The following is a 20,543-nucleotide window of genomic DNA, read 5'->3' as shown; positions in this document are numbered from 1 at the left end:
TAATCTATATCATCATTTCACTGATAATCTGAATCCAATTTATTTTCTCCATTTTATCTTAGTCCCAATGTTCATATTTTTATAGAACCAATATACACGAGCCCATTCGGGGAGGACTTGCTCTCGTCATCACAAATGTCTTTCACTGATGACTAGCACAGTTATGCTTAAAGAATCAGCACATATGCACACGTGTGCAAGTGTGTATGTGTGTGTATGTGTGTGTGTGTGGGATTAAGTGTATGTCTGTGCATGTTTGCAGGGCCTGCACATCCATGGTTGTGTTCGGCTTGAGTGGATGCACAAATCTGTCTTGGTCTGAATGAAATGAGGAGCCACCTTTGCACATTTTACCAATCCTAACCCATTTATTTTTCTGCCCCCCAAAATGCAGGGCACAAGACCCCTAAATTTTGTCAGAGGCAAAGTGTTACTCTTCATATGAGCTTTATTTAAACAGTGAGGGTATTCTTTAAAGGTTATGAGATTATAAAATTTTGTTCATACATCTCAGAGTCATCTTGTTTCTTGTCCCTCATGCCCCATTGACCTTACACATTTCAGCATCTGAGGAACTTTCTTGTATTGTCATGCAGCTTAATTTCTTTTTTTTTAATTCCAACTGGAATTGACAGCCATTACTCTCAAGAGCTTTATTTTGGTCTCGGAATGTCAGTGGATAATTCTACACAGTTCCTTTGTGGGTAAGGTACTTTAATAGATAAGAAATGAAATGGCCGCAGGGAATATTGGCCCACAGTGAACTGAAGAGAGGACAGATGTGGATGCCATGTGGACGTGGTGCCCACAAGAGTCAGTTTTCCACATGGCTTCAGAATGTTACTTTTAAAATGCTGCCCAGAGCAGGACATTTCAAACTTTCCTTTGTGCACAAATCACTTGGGGGTCTTGTTAAGATGCAGATTCTGGTTCTGTAAGTGCACCTGGGACTGGAGGCTCTACACGGCTGACATGCTCCTAGATGGGACTGACACTGCCAGTCTGTGGGCCACATTTTGAATAGAAAGGGCAAGTGCATTCCAACAACAACAACAAAAATGAATGGGAACAATAGCATCAGCTCCACTTGCATATGTTTCCACAACTGTTAATTGCTAATTTGGTCAATTTCATTTCATTTCATACAATTCAGTCCACTGAAGAAATGTAAAAATGGAATTACTACGTTTTATAAGTAAAACCCTGCCCCTTTTCAGGTATAACCAGAGAGCTATCATTATATATAAAATTTTCCCTGCTGAACAAAAAGAGAATATTTTAAAGCAATGACATAAGTGAATACTGAACCACATTTCAACCTCCCACCATAATGCCATTGATACTTGGTTAAATAAATATATTATTGCTAATATTCGTGTATAGAAATGCATTTACTTTCAATATCGGCATTGCTAAATATCTGTTTATCCAACAGGACAGTATTCCAAATTTGCCCTATACCAAGTTCTTTGAAATGTAGCCCCATTTTAGAAAATCTGAATTTTGAGAGTTCACTCCAGACAAAGCACTTAAACCCTCTCAAACATGGAAATGCTTGTTTAGCCACCAGATCAAAGGAATAGACGGATTTCGTATGTTCCTACAGTTTTTTGGAGTGTGTCTACCCATTGTCGTTTTCACAGCAACCTTTGTGTTTGCAGGGAGTTCTGATGTGGAAACAGCCCGTGGAGGTAAACTGAGGTGACACCCCTGTGGTCAGACGTTGCTCTGTTGTAACAAAAGTGTCCTCAATTCCCTATCCCTCTGATCCTCCTGCCTGTACTTCTCCTCCAGTTTCTGCTTCTCGGAATCCGTGCAGTAAAAGGTGCAATCCGGGCTCTTCCGGATCTGCTCAAACTGACTGAAATCGGCCACGTACTTCCCGTTTTTGGAGAGAGAAACCACGGGCACAAACTCGAAGCCCCAGTGGATTTCCTCCGGGATGTAGGAGGTGCGGCTCTGGCAGACAGCGCTGGTGGATTCCACAGTGGCGTTGAGGAGAACCACGAGCTCAAACTCCTTCTCCTTCAGGTTCTGGGGTGTCAGGTCTCGCAGGGGGCTGGTCTCATCCAGCACGTGGTAGAAGGTCATGGGCAAAATGAGGAAGGGGCTCTCGGAGGAGGAGTCCACGTGGAATTTGACGGTGGCTTGGTTGAGGAGGATGCGCTCGCCCTCCTTGGTGACATGGGTCTGCAGGAGCTTGCCCGAGAGCTGGCACTGGATCAGCAGGCTCTTGCGCATGTTGGCCACCTGGATCACCAGGCACAGCTTCCCGTTCTGCGTGGTGATCACCGCACAGTGGCTGAACTTGATGGTCTCCGCCCGCTTCTTGGGTCTTGCGATTTTGGCCAGGAAGGTGCCCGTGATGAAGATTTCGATCAGGGTCGTGATGACCAGCTGAGCCACCAGGAGGAAAATGGCGTGAGGGCACTCCTCGGTGATGGAGCGCACGCCGTAGCCGATGGTTGTCTGGGACTCCAGGGAAAAGAGAAAGGCCCCGGTGAGGGAGTCCACTCTCATGATGCAGGGGGTGTGATTCGAGACAGGCTCGCCGGGTTCCAGGTCCCCGTGAATGAACGCGATGGCATAGTAGATGGCCCCAAAGAGGAACCAGGTCATCACGAAAGTGGCGGCGAACAGGGTGAGTTTGTATCTCCACTTCATGTCGATGACGGTCGTCCACAGGTCTTGCAGGTAGAGCAGGTAAATGCCGTCGACTTTGTCGATCCTCACGTTGCTGTGCCCACTCTTGGACATGACGCGGGGTCTGCTGGCCTTGAGTCCGGCCCCCGCAGCCGTGGGCTTCACCAGGGGCGCGCCGGACATGCTGGAGTGGATGGCGTCCATCGCCAGCCTGCAGGGTCACCTAAGGAATGACAAAGAAAGACATTTCAGTGCGGTCATATGTGGTGAAACTTCCAGATAATAGAATAATCATGGGAAGAAAGCGTGAATCTATATGGAGGTATGCGAGAAAGGGGAATTCTGAAGGCAAGATCCATCGCTTTGCACTTCAGGGGGCCGGTAGGGTAGGTGGGAGCGCAGCCTTTGGTGGAAGGCAGGCCTGGGTCAAAGGGTGACTCTGCAGTTCACCCGCTCTGTGACCTGGAGCACGCTGTTTAACCTCTCTGGACCTCAGCTCCCTGATCTTTGAAATGGCAATAAAGCCTCCTCCTCAAGGCTTTGTGATGATTAAATGAGGTAAAGTGCCAAAACAGAGCCTCACATTCCAAAAAACGCTGCTATGCTTCTTTTGTGATAACAAACTCGTATGCATACATCCCACAGAGTAATACGAATATTTATTTATATTCAGCTATCATAAATTCCCAATTATGGAAAATAAAAATATTATTTGACTGAGCATGGGTCAGTACTGATGTACCTACAATCTGCCATCCATAAGATAGTTCTTGATATAGCAATGGAGAATATTGTTATAAATTTTAAAAACTCAGGTAATATTGATACATTTTTAAAATGTACCTTTTGCAAGACATTCTTTGTAATATCAATTAATTTTTCCCCAATCCCATGAATAATTTAGAATTCATGATCTCTTCTAGTTTTTGAAGACATTGGAAAACAACTCAGTCATCAAACAACCAAAAACATATTCAATAGCACATAATTAAGCTTTATTAATGGCTCCATCAATAGGCTGGTTATTCTTGGAAAAGTGAGCCCAATGTCATTTTAGGTATGACATTTAGGTAGGGCACAAAAGGTCTGCTTTACTCTTTAGAATTAAATAGAACCAGCATGAGGAATCTATTTTAAAGAACAAATGAAAAAGTAAGTGTAGGCATCTAACATTGTAGCAGAAAGACCTACCTAGAACAAGCGCTGGGCACCACACTCAGCCCCAGGGAACACTCTGCCCTGTGGTCACAGCCAGGAACAAGCTGACCACGGCGCTGCCAGCATTTTATAGTACCTGCCCTGTGACTGAAGTAAATTTCCCCTATTGAAAAAGATGAAGTGAGTGATTACAGGGTAACTCTGCCTGATTGGCATGTTTTTTTTCCCCACCTCATTGGTATTTTAAGAATAAAAAAAAAATTACCCCCTTTAAAAAAAGGAACTGATATACGGTGGTTTATGATTCATGCAATACTCTTTTCTGTTAGAGGAGCATTATCTCAGTAGAAGTTTTGAAAGTAATCCTATGGGCAAATTCCTTCAAGGAAATGGAAACTGTATCCGTCAGAGGCGAACACCTGTTCAGGATGCAGTGGGTCTGCCGGGCATTTTAATTTTCCTGTTACATTATTAGGAGTGTGTCTTCTTAGACAAGGTAGCATGAGGGGGGAAAAAAAGAGTGTCATTTACAAAAGGCTCCCTGGATATGATTGATGTTTTCTTAGAAAGGAAAGTCACTTTTCTATTTTTGTTTCAAAGAAGAGCCATAAGGTATTCGGAACTTCTTGACCTTGAAGCCAATTCCACTTTTCTTGGGAACAGTTTAGGAGAAAAGTACAGGATATCATTGATGAATGTGGGCTTTAGCATACCCTCAGCAACACTTCTCAGTGTAACAAAGAAAAAAGCAACCACCACCAAGGTTTGGGAACGAAACGCCATGCTGGCGTGCCCAAGTGCGTAGACAAGCTCGTAACATGAGCACTGCCAGAGACAAATGTAGCTTCTGTACAAGTAACTGCATGCACTTTTTTTTTTTTTTAAAAGAAACTGCTGGGGAAAGTGCGTGCCATTCAATCTACTGAAATAAAAACAGAGGCTTAAATTTCCCAGTGTGAATGATGCACTAGTGTCCTGAGGGCACAAGGAAAGCTCCCAGTTCAGCCCTGCACCAGATTCTGGGAAGCTTGGCCCTGTTTTTATGGAAGCAGAACCATGAAGCTGCTGTTTTAACCTCTCTTTCAAAGCGGCAGCAAGCCAGGCTGGGGATGAGCTGGACCTTCTCCCTGTTTCTGCTGAGAGCTCTCTTGCTGCAGTGCTGCGTGTCTAATGTTGGAGACAATGACATGGTCAGCACCTCCTAATCAGGGTTTGGTGGACGTAAATCACAGAGCAGCACCTAGACTTCTGGATGTGCTGGGTGCAGCATCTCTCTGTGGGAAAGAGAGCAGCTGGCGGTCAGCAGCCAAAGGGTGCCGTGGTCCGCTCTGTCCTCCCTCCCTACAGTCCCCAATGCCCTCAGAACAGTCCACTACCTGATCACTCACGTGGCAGGTCAGAAGGTGTCTTCTTCAAGGCAGGTAGACACGTTTTCGCTCCCCTTCACCCGCCTGGCTACCATGGGGTTCTGCTACTGCCTGAAAGAAAGAGGGACAGGTGGTGTTCGCAGGTGGTTATGAGAGCACCCCGGTAAAAATGAGCTCTCACCCCTTTCTAGAGGCTGTGGCCGTGGCGTTTACCTCCCAATCCCTGGTAATCTGGCACAGTGCGCAGACGGGGGTGAAGGTTTAAGGAATGTTTTAAGAATGAAACCGAACCCCAGCCACAGCCCTCGCTGTAGCATTCCCAGCCCCCGGAGGGAGCTCAGTAGTAAAACGCCCTGGAGAGAGAGGGTCAACCCACTTCCATGGAGGCCCGCTATGAAATGGTCGGCGCGCACAGGAGGCCGGAAGGGGAAGTGCAGAGGAAGTAAACAGTGAGCGTCGGAAGGGAAGAGTCTAGAATATTTTTACCGCCTGTGGAAATGCATTACTACTGTTGAGTCACAGAATATTAGAGTGGAAAAAATTGTCAAAACCACCCCACTGGACACACACTTTACAAAGGAGGGCACTGAACCCTGGGGACATGGAGGGATACCTCTCAGTCACACAGCTCGGTCCTGGCAGAAAGGAATGAAGTCCTAAGTGTTTGGGAGCTGGACCAGTGTTCAAAATCCCCTCTAGACCTTCACAGTTTCATGTCAGCTGTTCTAAACTCAAGAGGTTCTTTTGTATCCTTTTTTTCTGAAATACTTCTTAAGCTGTCAATCTATCCTCTATTTATCAATCATCTATTATCTATCTGTCTATCATCATCCACCTATTTATCAGTCCCCAAACATTTTTATCTCTCTTTCACACACACAGGCACACATACTTCATACTCCTTTTCTGATCCACCCGTTATTTACAAAGATTGCTCTTTTATAGTTAAAGTATTCTCACCTATCAACCATAGGCTGTGTCATCCAGTGTGGTCACAGCACATTTGGCGAATGACTTCTTTGTCGTTGCTCTAACAAGACCCAGTAGCTTTGCACCCATCAATGTTACCTGTAGGCTTTATTATTTACACTTCGTCATATACTCTTAATTTATAGTATTTTTGTCCTCAGCAGGCTTCTTTTATGACATTTACTTTGTTATTGGTACATACTCTCATTTTATAAAATTGTGCTCTGCCTTGCATTTTTTTTCCCCTTAGTGATTCTGCAATCCATCTGGCTTAACTTCTAAGACGTTAAGGGACAGAGTTTCCCCAAAGTTAAGGAGGGGAAGAATGATAAAAGAATATTTTCTCCTGATTTCCATTCTCTTAATCCCCCAGAAAAGCACTATTCCATGCAAACCATTAGCAGTTTTCTTTAGTCTCTAGAAATAGTGTTTATTTCTGCAGTGTTTGTTATATTGTTCCAGCTTGTGGGTCGGGATTGTAATTCTTAGAATGGTGATAACTTTATTGAAGGGAAGTTCTTGAAACTAGTGAATGGAGAGCTCATTACTACCCTCTCCTACTTCCAACCAATAAAAGATGCATGGCATGAAGTCACTGCATGCTTACGCTGTGTGGTGTTTGTTTTTTGGAGATAAAGGGAAGAAAACAAACACAGTCTCAAACAAAACTAACCAGTAGGCACGCTGCAAAGGGGATTTAGCTGTATGAACTACACTTCCTATGCTGGTGACAAAACGATGAAAATGAGGAAAATGGAAAGGGAGTTCCCATACCATCTATAGGGAAGAAAAAAATTCTGTCAAAGAAAGAGGCTCTGAGGATGGACGACCAAAGAAACCAGCCACAGCCAGCTGGAACACACTATTGCATCAGAGAGAAATCAGCCTGGAAAGGCCCAGAAAGCGACTAGATCAATAAGAAGAAATATGTAAGCAAATTATAAGTAAGAATAGTCAAAATAGAGCCAGAAGGGTCCACAGTGGGAAAGGACATCCAGACAAGCAGCGACAATATCAGTAATAAAATCATATGACAAAGGTTCAGATAAGTAAGATAGTAATAAAGGTTCACATCAGTAATGACAATAATCATGATATGAAGATGACACACTGCCACGTGCCAGCCACTGCTCTAAGTGCTTTCCACATGTGAACTTCATTCACCTTCCCACCCACCCTGAGAGGTAAACACCACCACTATTCCAGGACGAGGAAACTGAGGCACAAAGAAGGTAAGTGCCTCCTCACCCAAGTTCCCAACAGCCAGCCGTGGCCGTGGTGCACTTACGCAGCCAAGCTCTGTGCCCACACTTGCAACCACCCTGACAGGTGCTTGAGCTTAGTGGCACCAGAATCACCTAGAAGGCTTGGAGTTTCTGATTCAGTAGGCTTTGGGGTAGAGCCCGAGAGTTTGCCTGTCTAACGAGTTCCCAGGTGTCGCTGCTGCTGCAGGAACACACGCTGGGGACGGCCACACTACAACATACAGCTTCCCCCCTTGATGCAGAGCCTATGTCCTCACTTTGCCTCAGCATCCTTTGAGAACACTGTTTCACCCAGGCACTGAGGACACCCGCTTGCTCATTGTCAGGAATGTACAGCTTCTCCCATAGATGAATGCCAGCTACCCAGGGCCCAAGGCCATGAGTTTTGTAAAGCAGGACTGTATGGAGAATCTGATCAAAATGATAACATATTATTTACATTTCTTACAGGTGTTATCTAAATTCGATATGTTGTGGATTATATGAGTATCATATATTATAAAATTGATATTAAATATATAAATGCAATACATTATATTTCTATTAAATATGTATTACAATATAAATAATTCTAGTAAAAATATTCACTAAAATTAAGTACAAAGAAATCTCTAATTCCCACAGTAGATTTTCAGCCATCACTTTGGGTAGCCAACTCATGTTTACACAATGCCACTTTCCTTGCAGTCCCAAAGCTGGGATCTCCCAGCTAACTGTCAGGTGGATGCTTTGTCCAGGAAAATAAATTCAGCTTAAGAAGAATTTTTTTTTTTTTACTCCTAGTAAGTACAACACTGAGATTATCTAAAACCTTCGTGCTCTGTTGGGCCAAATTCTGGAGGTTTTCAATTTGCCCATCCTGAGAAAACTTCCTCTGTGTTCCATGGTGGACTAACAAAGTGGAGGGACCCACAGAAAAATACTTATAACTCACTTATAGAAAAAATGGGGAGTGGAAGCTCCCTCAAACTACAGTTCCTTGACCAGGGCTCCTCTGATCTCATCTCATACCTCTAAGCAGGGTGTGAGGTGCAGAAGGATGAATTCTGAATCGAATTGTGACTTTGGATTTCCTCACTAAAATTAGAATGTGGGGATTTGGCTTTTAAGTTCTGACAAAACATCGCTTCCTGTTTGTAAGAATAGTTGCTTAAAAGGCTTTCTTGCATGTCAAACATTTCTGACACATCAATTTTTTGATGATCTCTCTCTCTCTCTGTCTACAAATCCAAAATGCCTGGATTAAATTTCACTTTAGGTATACACAGGTTTAAATATTAAGTGGAAAAAAAATGCTTCATGAGAATCTACTTGGGGTTCACTGAGCTCAAAAGGTTTAAAAACAATTGAAAATAAAAGCAATGAGGCTTAGCTATCCTCCTTTGGACCCTGTGACTCTGGTCACACAAACACATGCACTGGGACCTTGGCTTTGGCCTCGTGCCATATTCCTCCCTGCACTTGCAAGCAGTCTAGGATTCGCTGCAAAGGCTGGTCTCACTATTTTGAATTCACTTTTTGACGTTGTCAATGCCAATGCCAGACGAGGACACAGATGGCTTTGCCCAGGTGGCCTCAGATGCACACGTGTTCATCTAAAAAGAACAGAGTGGCCAAAGTTAACTCTCAGCAGATTCCAAAGGGCAATCCTTTGGTTTTTATGTCTTAGGGAAACCATACTTCCCTCTGCAAGATCACTTTTTCCTTCTGACCACCGAGAACTGAGGATGGCTTAAAAAGGGGAACAGCTCCTTAGAGGCTGTGAAAGTGCTTACTGTTCTCCATGAGAATCACGAGGATTTCAGGGAAGTGTGAATTGAGATTATAGCATGTTTGCAAGCTGGTTTCTTATATCTCAATAATCTATGTTTTGGAGATATTAACTTGGAACCTTATTGGTAGAACTGTGGCAATTTTGGTTGTCATGGTTGACTGTATGTTGGTCCCACTTGTTCACTGCACCTCTCTGCTGGGCCCATCCACAAAGGATCCTTCCCCGGGTCTGTCCCTGTGGGGGAGTGTGTTTTCTACTCCCTTGTGTCAGGTGTGGCCATGTGGCTTGCTTTGGTCAATGCCCTATTACACATTGAAAAAGGAACAACTATTCCTTCAAAGAAAAATCCCACATTTTGCATTGCATGTGAGCATCTAATGATCCAATTTGCCTCTGTGGTCAAACATGAAGCCTTTTTCCTATGTTTCCATTCCATTATTATTGTTTCGAATTCCATAAGTACTAAAAAAATCCTTTTCCATCTCTAAATGCGGTTTATTCCTCAATGCAGATTCTTTTTGCATTTTTTTTCCATCCCATAGAACACCAGCCTTTCTCTACTCAGCAAAGACAAGTTTAAACAGATACTGGGTTCAACAGGAGACTCATTTTCCACTTTCCATGGCAAAGAATCTGAGCGCTCGATTAAGGCAGAGGTATCATTTGCTGAATATTTTTGTAAAGACAGTTTAATTTCAGGCCCTTTATTTGCGAGAGAGCTGGCTAACCCAAATAAAACATTATCCAGCTGTCTGTTGTTACGAGTGACCAACCTCAGCTGAACGTTATTACTTAATAACAGCTAACTTTCCTATAGAGTAGGAAGGCGCCACGGCTGAGAGCAAATGGAAATTTCCTTTGGTTTACCACCCCCGGTCGCTCCCTGCTCCAACATGCGAAGAACTTGGGTAATAAGCATATTCTCCCCTCTAATCACGGCGCGGCTGGGGCACGCATTGTTGCGAGATGACTCGTGAAACGGGAAAATTTATGTCTGGAGGTGGCGGCTGTGGAGTAGAGGGGAAGGCGAGTTGTCTTGCATTAGCCTCCACAGTGCACTGCCCCGAATTTTCTCTTCAGGAAAGAGATTTCTTCAAATAGCTCATAGAATCTCACTATTCTTGTCTGGATTAGTTTAAATGTGACACAGAGGAGAAGGTGGCTCAGCACAGGATGATCTGGTTAAGAAAAAGGAAACATATAGCATTCGGATTTGTCTGACTGTCACCTGGCATCAGTCAGCATGGTTGGCATCTATTTTGTTGCAGACAGACTTGCAGAGAAACAGGTATTTTATTTAATGAAACTCAAACTGGGCATAGTTGGAGCATTCAAAGTGGCAGAAAAGTGGGGCACAAACAAGGATGTTCGTTTTCTTTAACTCCTGTCTCTGTATAACTTTGAAAAGTTGCTTGGGACCAGAATTGCATTTGTACAATGTATCATTATATAATTTGCAACATTTCAAACTTATTTTCCCCTAAATTAATCTCTCTCTCATTAGGACATTGAGTCTACCACCTTTTAGCACTCACACTTACCTTTCTTTGCCTCACATTTATGATATTTTTTACTGAGATGAAGGCATAGAAACATAGAAAGCACATCATAAACACAGACACCAATTTCAGACTGGCTTGTTTTTCTGGCTTCCTGCTGACTAATTTTTCCTTTGTTTAAAATCAATTTGGAAGCGTTGGTTTCTACAAATCAATGATGGAACGGACTTTGGTGTGATTCGCCTGCGTGCAAGGGTAGAATTCTTCCCGCCACTGATCTCCATGCTAGTTAGTATCACAACTGGAATCTCATCCAATACAAGACAATGGAAATGACGACTTTTGCTTGGTTTGGAACCAACGTAACAATGGGACAAGTGTCAAAAAGTTTCAAAATCCAATCTCACTGTCAGTCTAAACTTTGAGCACATTTCTCTGACAGAAACTGATCTCACAGGATCTCAGGGGAACACAGTTAATACCAGAATTCTTGGATTGGGGTCAATTTACTTTAAGGACTGGTAATATTTCCGAGCCGTTTGCTTGTTCCAAAGTTGAAAACACAGACACTTGTGATTTTTGAGCAATAATAAGAAAAGTTCAGACTTCAAAATACTTTCACATTCAATCAGAAACTGAGGCCTTTGGAAGTTAACTAATCTCCATCACTAAACAGTGTAAGAAAACACATTCTAACCACCTGTAGTTAATTAGCTGGAGGACCATTGGCCCAATTTTTGTGTTTTGTAGAGTTCCCAGGTAAAATGCAAGAATCCCAGTTAAATTTGGATTTAAGATGGACAGCAAATAATGTTTGTCTCATGCAATATTTGATATAGGCTTATGCTGAAATTATTCATTGTTTACCTGAAATTCAGAGATATATGTGTACCATTGTACAGAGTAGTTCTACATTTTTATTTGTTAAATCTGTCATCCCTGGGGAATAGCAAATTTATACTCAGCAGTAGTTCAGAAGTCCAAAAAACTTAAAGGCAAGGTTTAATGTAAAGGTGGCATTCTTTAGAGAAAAGCCATCCAGGTATTCCCAGTTGGGACTCTGAAAACATCTCTAACCATGTGGGACGGTGGTTTATCAGAGATGTCGGAAAGCTTAGGAAGCTGGTCTCATCTTTAACATTTTAGCTCAGGGGTTCTTAATCATTTTCTGTTTGGTCCTTTATGGAGGATTACAGAGACATATGACTATTTTCTCAGAATAAAGTGTTAAATAGATAAAAATAAAATAATAAAGAAAACAGAAGACACTAATATTAAAATATACTCATTACAATATTAAAAAACAAAGATGTACTTCTTTTTCAAACATTAAATGCAAGCTAATATTTTGAAGGTGTGGTGAGCAGAAATGCTGTTATTTCAAGATCTCTGAAATGACTGCAATGTGTTGTTCAAATATCTGTGATTTCTACTATGACAAAGTCATAGTTGCAGTTAGTACAACTGTGCTTTGTTGCACACATTCGTAGTGAAGAAAATATAAGTTTTAGATAGAGGCTATTGAAAACAAACTTCTCCTCTTTTCCCCTCATCTGAGATCACGGATCCTCCTGAGTTCTACCCATAATTTCTCCAGGCTCCACGGACCTGGGATTAAGTCTGGCTGTGGATGAGGTTTCTAAATGCAGTAATTCTGACAATGTCACAGAAATCAGACCACCTGCAGACACCTCGTTGACTGATTTTCCCACAACACTCTCTTGACATTCTTAACAGTTATCCACCTCAGATACTCAGTAGTGTCTTTTATAAAAATTGCCCAGATACTTAGCAATGAGAATCAGAGTTAATTCCCTTTCCAATAGGACATTACTGCAAGCACCGTTAGTAATGAGCATCGTGTTGCTGCTCGCCTAATTGGAACAAAATATCACTGAGGAGGCATTCCAACATCCTCTACCCTGGAAGTAATGGCACAGTTTCTTCTGACATAAAAACAAAGGAGGAAGGAACAGAAAGCTCAGATACAAATGTAATTCTTGGTGTTTACAGCATTTCTCAGAATTAGGAAGCTGGGTTTTTACAGTTAATACACTACACAGTCACGCGCAGCTTTGTGCTACCGCGGTTTGATCATGACTCTTACCAGGAAGGAGAGCACCAGCCCGTCTAGAACACCAGTCCAGACACTATGTCCTTTCATGAATCCTCCAGTGGCTCCCAGTGCTGACAAGACAAATCCTTAACACCTCTGAGAAGCATAAAGACTCTTTTAATCCCTGGCCCTCGCCCCTCTTCAGCTTTGTGCGCTTCAGAGAGAGCCCCGGCTCCGCAGCTCAGTGCTCTCGTGGCCCCACGGCTGGAGGTGTGCGATTCCTTCCTGAAGGTTCCTCACTCTCACCCTGTCTTGGTTAACTCCCACCTGTCCTTCAAAAGTCAAGTTGAACATTACCTCCTCTGTACTTAAAAAAACTCCAAACACTTCTTCAGAGGTAACGTAGTTTAAAGATTAAGAGTACAGGATCATGTTTCTTTTAACACTGGCTGTGTGACTTTGGACAACTTTCTTAACCCCTTTGAGACCCAGTGGCCCTGTGTGCAGAATGGCAAGAATAATAATTTCTATACCCCCTAGGGTTGTGTGAGGTAAAAGTATATAAAGTACCATAAAACTCTGCCTGCTCATGCTAATTGTCATACAGGTGTTAGCTATTATCGTTATGTGCTTACAAGAAATGAAACATAAGATATGACTTATGGAAAGAAACCACATTTGCCATAGATGAACAGCAGAGGGTTAATATTCTGATTATATAAAGTTCTCATAAATCAACAAGAACCTCCGACCCCTAAATGGGCAATGTTTGTAAATATACAATTCAAAAAATGTTAAAAAGGTGAGAAGACATTTCAACACTTTAACATTTATTCATTCATTCGCGCGCCAGGAATTCCTTGACGCCCAGGGCTGGACAGGACGCTGGGACGCAGCACTGAGATGTCTCGGCCCCCGCTCTCCGGCACTTTGCGATACAACAGGGAAGAGAGGCACTAAATAAATCCTTAGGCAGGTGATTTAAAGACACTTGTGAGAAGAACAAGGGAGAAAGTCAAGGATGGCCGAGAGACTAGAACATGTAGCGTATAACATGCCCTAGGCTGGGCTTCCAGGAAGGCTTCCCTAAGGAGGTGGCATTAAAGTGGAGACATGAAGACTGAGAACCACTTAGGCTGGTAAGGAGGCAGGTGAGAGGTGGGTGTCAGGGCAGAGGGGCACATGGCATTTGCGAAGGCCCGAGTGGGCACAGAGCATGGTACCTTCCAGGAAGAGGGGAGGGTATGAGGTAGGGGAGAGGGGAACAGGTAGCAGAGGGCAGAGCCATGCCGTGAAGGGCTTTGGGAGCTCCTTGAGGACCCTCCCCTTCGTCCTAGGAGCACAAGGAGCAACTCAGGTTTTAGTCTCAGGATCAGACTTGCTTTTTAAAGTGATCATTTTTGGCACAACATGGAGAGTGGATTGGAAAGAGGCAAACGTTGGGGCTGAGAGTCTGTTTCATTGGTGCTTTCAGGAATCTAAGCCGAAACTACAGACAAGACATGTTAGCAGCTTGAGAGAAGCCAGGAGCTCCGAGAGGCAGGACCCAGAGGGAGTCAACAGGCATCTCCAACAGGTGGATGTTGGGGGCAGGGGCAGAAGACCAGGTCTCAGAAGTGACTCTTGGTTTCCTGGCATGAACATGAAGTGGGTTGGGGGGAGCCTATTTCACTGATTCAGAGGACACTGATCTTCCTCTGTAATTTAAAAATCACACACGTTATTAGACATCCAGTTGTTTAGAGGCTTTGCTGTGATGTCACTGTGGAGCTCACTCTTGTACATTACCCTGATGCAGAAGGAGCACTCCCCCTGCCCAAGGGTGAGATCCAGGCTCCAGGTCTGAGGCTGTGCACTGGGGGTTGCCTGGGGGTCACCCAAACAGAGGTAAGGGCTCGGGTCCATGCTGCTGGGCCCAACACTCCGTAGGGAGGCTGGGCAGGAGGAATGCCCTTAGTGCTTAAGTCTACACACGGAATTTGAGCCGTGAGAGTGGCTGAGTTTCCCTAGACAGTAGGGTACGGGAGAAGCAACCCCAGACGGAGCCCCAGGCAGTCCTGGGGCTGGCAGAGTAGGAGGCACCAGTCCAAGAAATACAAAGGTACCAGGGACTCACCTTTCACTTATCAAATTACCAAAAACGTTGAAAGATATGTCAACATTCCATACTGACAAGTATGCAGAAATGCATAGCTTCATACATGGCATCTGATAGCGTAATTTGGCATAGCTTTTCTTAGGGGGCAACAGTTTGACAACGTACACCTAAAGTTTTAAACTATTGATTTATATGCTTTGACCCAGTAAAGCTACTTCTAAGAATCAATAAGAAATGTGCAACAGGATTACATATGAGTGTCCTCTACATTAGTTATAATATTAAGGCATTCAAAGCAATCTGGATCACCAATAATATGAAAATGGTTTTAAATTTATAAAATGTTAATAGTTTTAGGCTGAAATATTATGCAGTGTTTAAAAATGATGGCAAAATGCTAAATATGTTTTTAAAAAGGCAACTGATACAGCTGAACATACAGTGTACTCCTCTGCTTCTCTCTCTAGGTAAGATTAAAATAAAATGCCTTTAAAATGTTAACAGCAGTTATCTCTCCAAAAGAAAATAAAATTAGACAGGTTTTTTCAACCAGACTTTCCATTTTTATGCAGTTAATCTGAAAATTCAATTTCCCTTGCAGAGACCATTTCCAAGTATTCCAGATTTTACTGTAAATGAGAAGGTACTTACTGTGTTATACAAAGAAACTTTCCACACACTGTCGTGGCCAAACCTTATGAAATCATTTACTCTCAGAGATGTTTTGCTTGTACAAATCCAGGAACCTGGTTTTCAGTAAGATTCTGGGCTGTTATTTCACGTCGACTTAATGTTTGATTTCCCTGACTTAGAAGAGCCTGCGTCCCACCTGAGGGGATTGCTGAGAAAGCAGATTCTGCCCAGTACTTCGCTCGGGCAGGTCCTTCACTCCATATCCTTTCTCTGCCCTGTGCCCAGTAAACTTCTACACATCCCTCAAGGCCCCACTCAAATGTCATCTCCTCCAGCATCCAGGCAGTTTGTCTGGCTGCTTGCTTCTTGTCTACACCTCATGCTAACATTCACTGTATTGCTGTAATGGTCTCTTTTGGACCTTGTCTTTCCCCATAGACCAGGGTCCACAGGGTGGGTGTTGAATTCATCTTTTAATCCTTAATGCCAAACACAAGGCCTGGCGTGCGGTAGGGACTTAATGTTTGGAGGGAGGCAGAGGGTGGACAGAGATGCCACTGAAGTGGACTCAGAGCTGCCCAGATTTAGTGACCAATGCAGCACATTTCGAGATACTGTACACAATGTTACAGGTCAGAGAGAGGAAGCCAGTCCACAGCCAGGTATTAATATTAATACCTTGTTGCTGGGGGTATACATCACTGATTTGAGTGCCCAAACTAGAAATAAAGATTCAGATTTTCTATTTTCATTCTTAGCACAAAGAATGTCCTACAATATCCTACCTTGAGGTGAAAATGAGTTGTACATTTCTCAAAAGCCAATAAAGACCAAAACATATTCAATTTAGCCCAACAAATTATTTCTATGTGTGTTTCGTGTTCCATGGGGCCCTAAGTACGCTGGCCATCGTAGACAAAGGGTTCTACGATTCCCTTCAGCTACCTGCTCCTTCACAGCCGATGTCCTCAGTGTGGGACACTCCAGGAACCCAAGCAGGTTCAGTAACAAAATATTAGAATTATTCAGATTTAGCTTCTACTTCATCCCTTTAATGTTTATATCATATGCATATTTTAAAATGTATGTAATATTATACTAGTACAGGACAAAAGTGTATATATTGTGTGCGCATGTCCCTAAGTATTCTTGTGTGTGGTGAGGGAGAGGGTGATTATAAATTTTTGAATCCATTGCTTTAGACCAATGCTTGTTCAACTTGCATGCAAATTCTCTGAAATTATTTAAAATGCAAGATCTTATTCAGAAGGTCTGGGCTGAGGTCTGAGAACCCGCATGTCTAACAGGCCCCCAGATGAGGCTGAGGCTGGAGGTGCAAAGCTCATTGGCCTCTTGTGAGCATCACTGCTCACCTGGACTGAACAGCACAGAACACGGAGAACGGTTTGAATGACTATTCTCTCATTTCTCCCGTGCATGGCCCCTGGAACTAGCATCATTCTAGATACATGGAGAGAAGGTCATTCATTCCATAAATAAATGCCGTGGGGGTGGAATTGAGGCTGACTTTTCTCCTATAACTCCGTTGAGAAAGGGGTTCTGAGGAGCTTGCTGGTCATATGGCTTTACCTATTGGAGAAAGTTCAAGGTCACTAGCTAACTTCATTAAAAAAAAAAAAAAGCACTGTTTATAAGTCACCATACAGTAGTACAAAATGATCTTGTAGTCAGCAATTCTTTTCCAGTGTTTTGCTTTTATCTGAAAACTTCCTTTATGGGAAACATAGCTGGAAACCAAGGTCTTGACCACTCCTGGTCATCAGACCTTCTGCGGTGCTAACATTAAGTGAAAGAGTGCTCAGTCAGGAGTCTCGGCCATTCTGACTAATAGCAGCTACCTCCCTGCACCCTCCCCCTGACAGACCCCTGGTATTGGGAGTGAGCGGCTTACAAACGTTCTTCAGCCAAAGGAAGAGAAGAAAAATAACACACATGCACACACACACATTACTGATTGAATAAAATGAATCCTTTAATTCACAAGATCTACCCTACCGTTCATGTTTGTGTGCCCTACTACAACTTTAAAAAGACTAGTTTAGTCCAATTTGAACTACAGATAGACCTTAGCTTAATTTTGGAGCCAGCTTGCACTATGCAGTAGTGATTGCAAGTAAGTTTTCAAATATCTACATTGTCTATAGTGTGTAACAGGCATTAATGCAAAGTGACACCTGGTTGAGTTAGATAGGAGCTTCCTCTGAGACTAGACTTCTAACCCCCTCCACATGTTTAACACTGGTTAAAGAAAACGAGGCAGAATGAAGACTGTTAAGTCTGTCACGTGAAGTGAGTTGGCCCCTAAATTAAAGCCCAGTTGGCCAATTCCTAATGTCCGTCCTTGCATCTGTCTTCAGCCCTACTTTAAATCAAGAGATCCAACTTTCAGAAGGTGAAATTGGTAATAGGACCCTCGTTGAAAGACCTTGGCAATGCCCTCATGTCTGCTCTGTGGCCATCTCCCATTTCCTCTTGGTCATTGGTAATAAAACCCATGACATGAAAAAGGCCAGAATGCTTGTCCTGGGTAGAGACCAGGAGCTCATCTAAGGAGAATGCTCTCACCGCCAAGCCCAGCTTTGTGGAGCAGCATCGGTAGATTTGGAAAGAGCTTGAAGGAGAAAGAAAGGACACTTTCCTCTGCTTCCTTGATGGCTGGGTGACTGCCCTTCAACCAAGGGAGCACGTCCTCTGCCCCCACTACACTAGGTCAAGGTCACTGGCAGCTCAGCCGGTGGGCGTGTCTCATCCCTCCCCTCACTTGGGATTTCCGCAGCCTCTCAGACTGTTGTTACTACTCGCTCCCAACTCCTTCCCTGTTTTCCTGGCTCCTTCTTAGTTCCATTTGTAGATTCCTCCTCTTTTCTCTCCACTAAACTCACACTCCAGATCCACTCCCACAGCTTTAGATGCCACCTTTATTGTTCACGAAGCCTGAGCCTCGTGTGCCCTTCCCAGGTCTCGTCACTGCCAGCCCAACAGTCCCCTGTCTATGCCTCCTGCACTGGATTGCCCACAGACATCGCAGTTAAATCCGGCCTGGGTTCATTATCCATCGCCCAAGTCAGCTCCACTCCCCCTGTAGACCCTCAGGTGCTGGAAAATAAGTACCACAGCTTACCTCAATATCCCTTGAAACTGTCCCTTTTCTTCCTCCGCTGCCGCTGCCTTGGTTTAGATCCACAAATTTTCTTTCTTGGGTTACTGCAGCAGGCTTGTACTTGAAGCTCCTGTCTCAAGTTGTCCTCCCCCAAAGCACTCTCCACTGTGCAGTCTCATGGTACCCCTGAAATGCTCTGCTGCCCAGCTCAGCGGCCCCCTTGTCTACAAAGCAAAGCCTCAGCTCCTGAACCTGTGGACATGGCATGGGAGACCCTTCAGAAATCAGCCCTGCCTGCCTTGGCCTTGGCACCAGCCACCCCTCAGCTTGCTATCTGCTCAAGCCATGATGAGTGACCTGCGGTTGCCCACATGGGTTGGTCCTCCATTGATTGACTCGATGCCTTCTAACACGCCACGACCCCTCCGATAAGCTCACCTCCGTTCTTGCTGGTGTTCTCAGCTCTATCCTTTCAGACATCGCTCTTTCAGGCAGGTGCACTCCGACCTATTCCCGTGGGTTCTGTGCTGTCCCTACATGTGCCCCTGTGCTCTGTCTCCCAGAATATTTAACTCAGCATAGTGGAGTTGTTTGCTTACTTGTATATATCTAATTACAATAATTATCATACTAACAACTGCCAACTGCCCCTGTTGAAAATGAATATGTAACCAGTGCTGCGTTGGCAGTTTATACATGTATAACTCCAAGCTTCAGAGTAACTCTGGAAAAACTCTGGTAAAAATAAGTAAATGGAGGCTCAGATAAGGAGTTTGCCAAAGGTCAGTAGTGGTGACGGTATTTATATCCTGGTCTCTCTGACCCAAAAGCCGGCTCTTTGCCATCACACCCCACTGGCCCCTCTGGAATGTAAGCTGCCACCTCTAACCTCGTGTAGGCCAGCGCCTGGGTCCTAGCAGGGGCTCAGTGATGGCTGAATGCACGTGTGCACGCAAGCATGCATGGAAGCCAAGGGAACTTGGAATCTTCCAGCTCTGGAAAAACAGCCCCAGGTCTCAACAAGAATGCTCCTACTCAGGGGTTGTGGTGATGAGCTCAGCAGAGAGAGAGTCACTCTGTCTCAGTCCCCTACTTCACACACAGCTGTTCACTGATGGGAGACCAGATAGCGTCATGCCTGCAAAGTCACTGTCCCCCGGCAGTGCATTGTGCTGAGTCACCAAAGGCTCTGCCACCAACCCTGCGGTGAGCCTGCTCCTACTCCTGTGTTATTTATTCCTAGAGTGGCCCCTGCCGTCACCCACACCAGATACTAAAGTCCACCTGCATTTCCTCCTTCCTTTATGACCCGCAGCTATATCATCCTAGGTTTTATTTCCTAAATAATTCTCGTTTCCCTTCTTTGTTAGTCTGTCCTTCCCCGGCTACACGGTGCGGACCCTCCCCGCTTGTCTTCCACAGCACTGCGGCCTGCTCACCGCCCCTCACTCCCTCTACGCGCCCCCTGTGACAGTCGGTCTAAGATGCAAATACAACCTTTCAAAAATGAGAGCTTGTCCAGGGCAGTGCCATGTGTCCACCCTAATTACTCCTCATTTCTTACATGCTCATGTCTAAAGTGCTTACCTGACGTCCTAGGTCTTTAAGATCTAGCCCCTGGCACCTCGTGGGGACTCTCGCCCCCTTGCACTTGCCCTGGCTCCCACTCACTGCCCCCCGGGCCAGGACAGCCCACGCAGTACTGGAGCCTCCAACTGCCCCCGTGGCACTTGCCCTGGCTAAATCCCCCCACTTTATGAGCCACGCCTGTTCTTTACCACTAGAAAGAACAATATAGCTGCACTCTATGCATCTGTTCTCCTCCTAGGTGGCCAGTTCTTCGAGGGCAGTCGCTGGCATGTGCTAGGTGCTCCAAAAAAGTTGTAATGGCTGATGACTCTATAAATGAGTCAATGAATGCATCGATAAATAGATTAATAATAAATACATAAATTAAAGA

The 20,543-nt window shown here is 44.2% G+C and overlaps 1 protein-coding gene across 13 annotated transcripts in view; it reads right to left on the bottom strand.

Annotated features, from left to right (window-relative positions):
- Positions 1 to 348: 348 nt before the first annotated feature.
- Positions 349 to 20,543, bottom strand: part of KCNJ15 (potassium inwardly rectifying channel subfamily J member 15) — a 44,724-nt gene continuing 24,529 nt past the window's right edge. For 8 of the 13 annotated variants that reach the window (XM_045540665.1, XM_045540666.1, XM_045540667.1 and 5 more), the window contains 2 exons: positions 5,178 to 5,279; positions 349 to 2,866 (listed from right to left, as the gene is read on the bottom strand). In XM_045540665.1, the coding sequence (XP_045396621.1) occupies positions 1,717 to 2,847 (1,131 nt within the window). In that variant the 5' untranslated portion in view covers positions 2,848 to 2,866; positions 5,178 to 5,279 and the 3' untranslated portion in view covers positions 349 to 1,716. Of the gene's footprint in view, positions 2,867 to 3,834; positions 4,335 to 5,177; positions 5,280 to 5,381; positions 7,028 to 12,782; positions 13,133 to 20,543 lie in introns of those variants that run through there. The other 5 variants (XM_045540664.1, XM_045540670.1, XM_045540674.1 and 2 more) reach the window with 5 other exon arrangements.

Source organism: Lemur catta, chromosome 1 (assembly GCF_020740605.2).
Source record: "Lemur catta isolate mLemCat1 chromosome 1, mLemCat1.pri, whole genome shotgun sequence".
In the NCBI taxonomy this organism is placed as follows: Eukaryota; Metazoa; Chordata; class Mammalia; order Primates; family Lemuridae; genus Lemur; species Lemur catta.
This window is presented reverse-complemented; position numbering and strand designations above follow the sequence as displayed.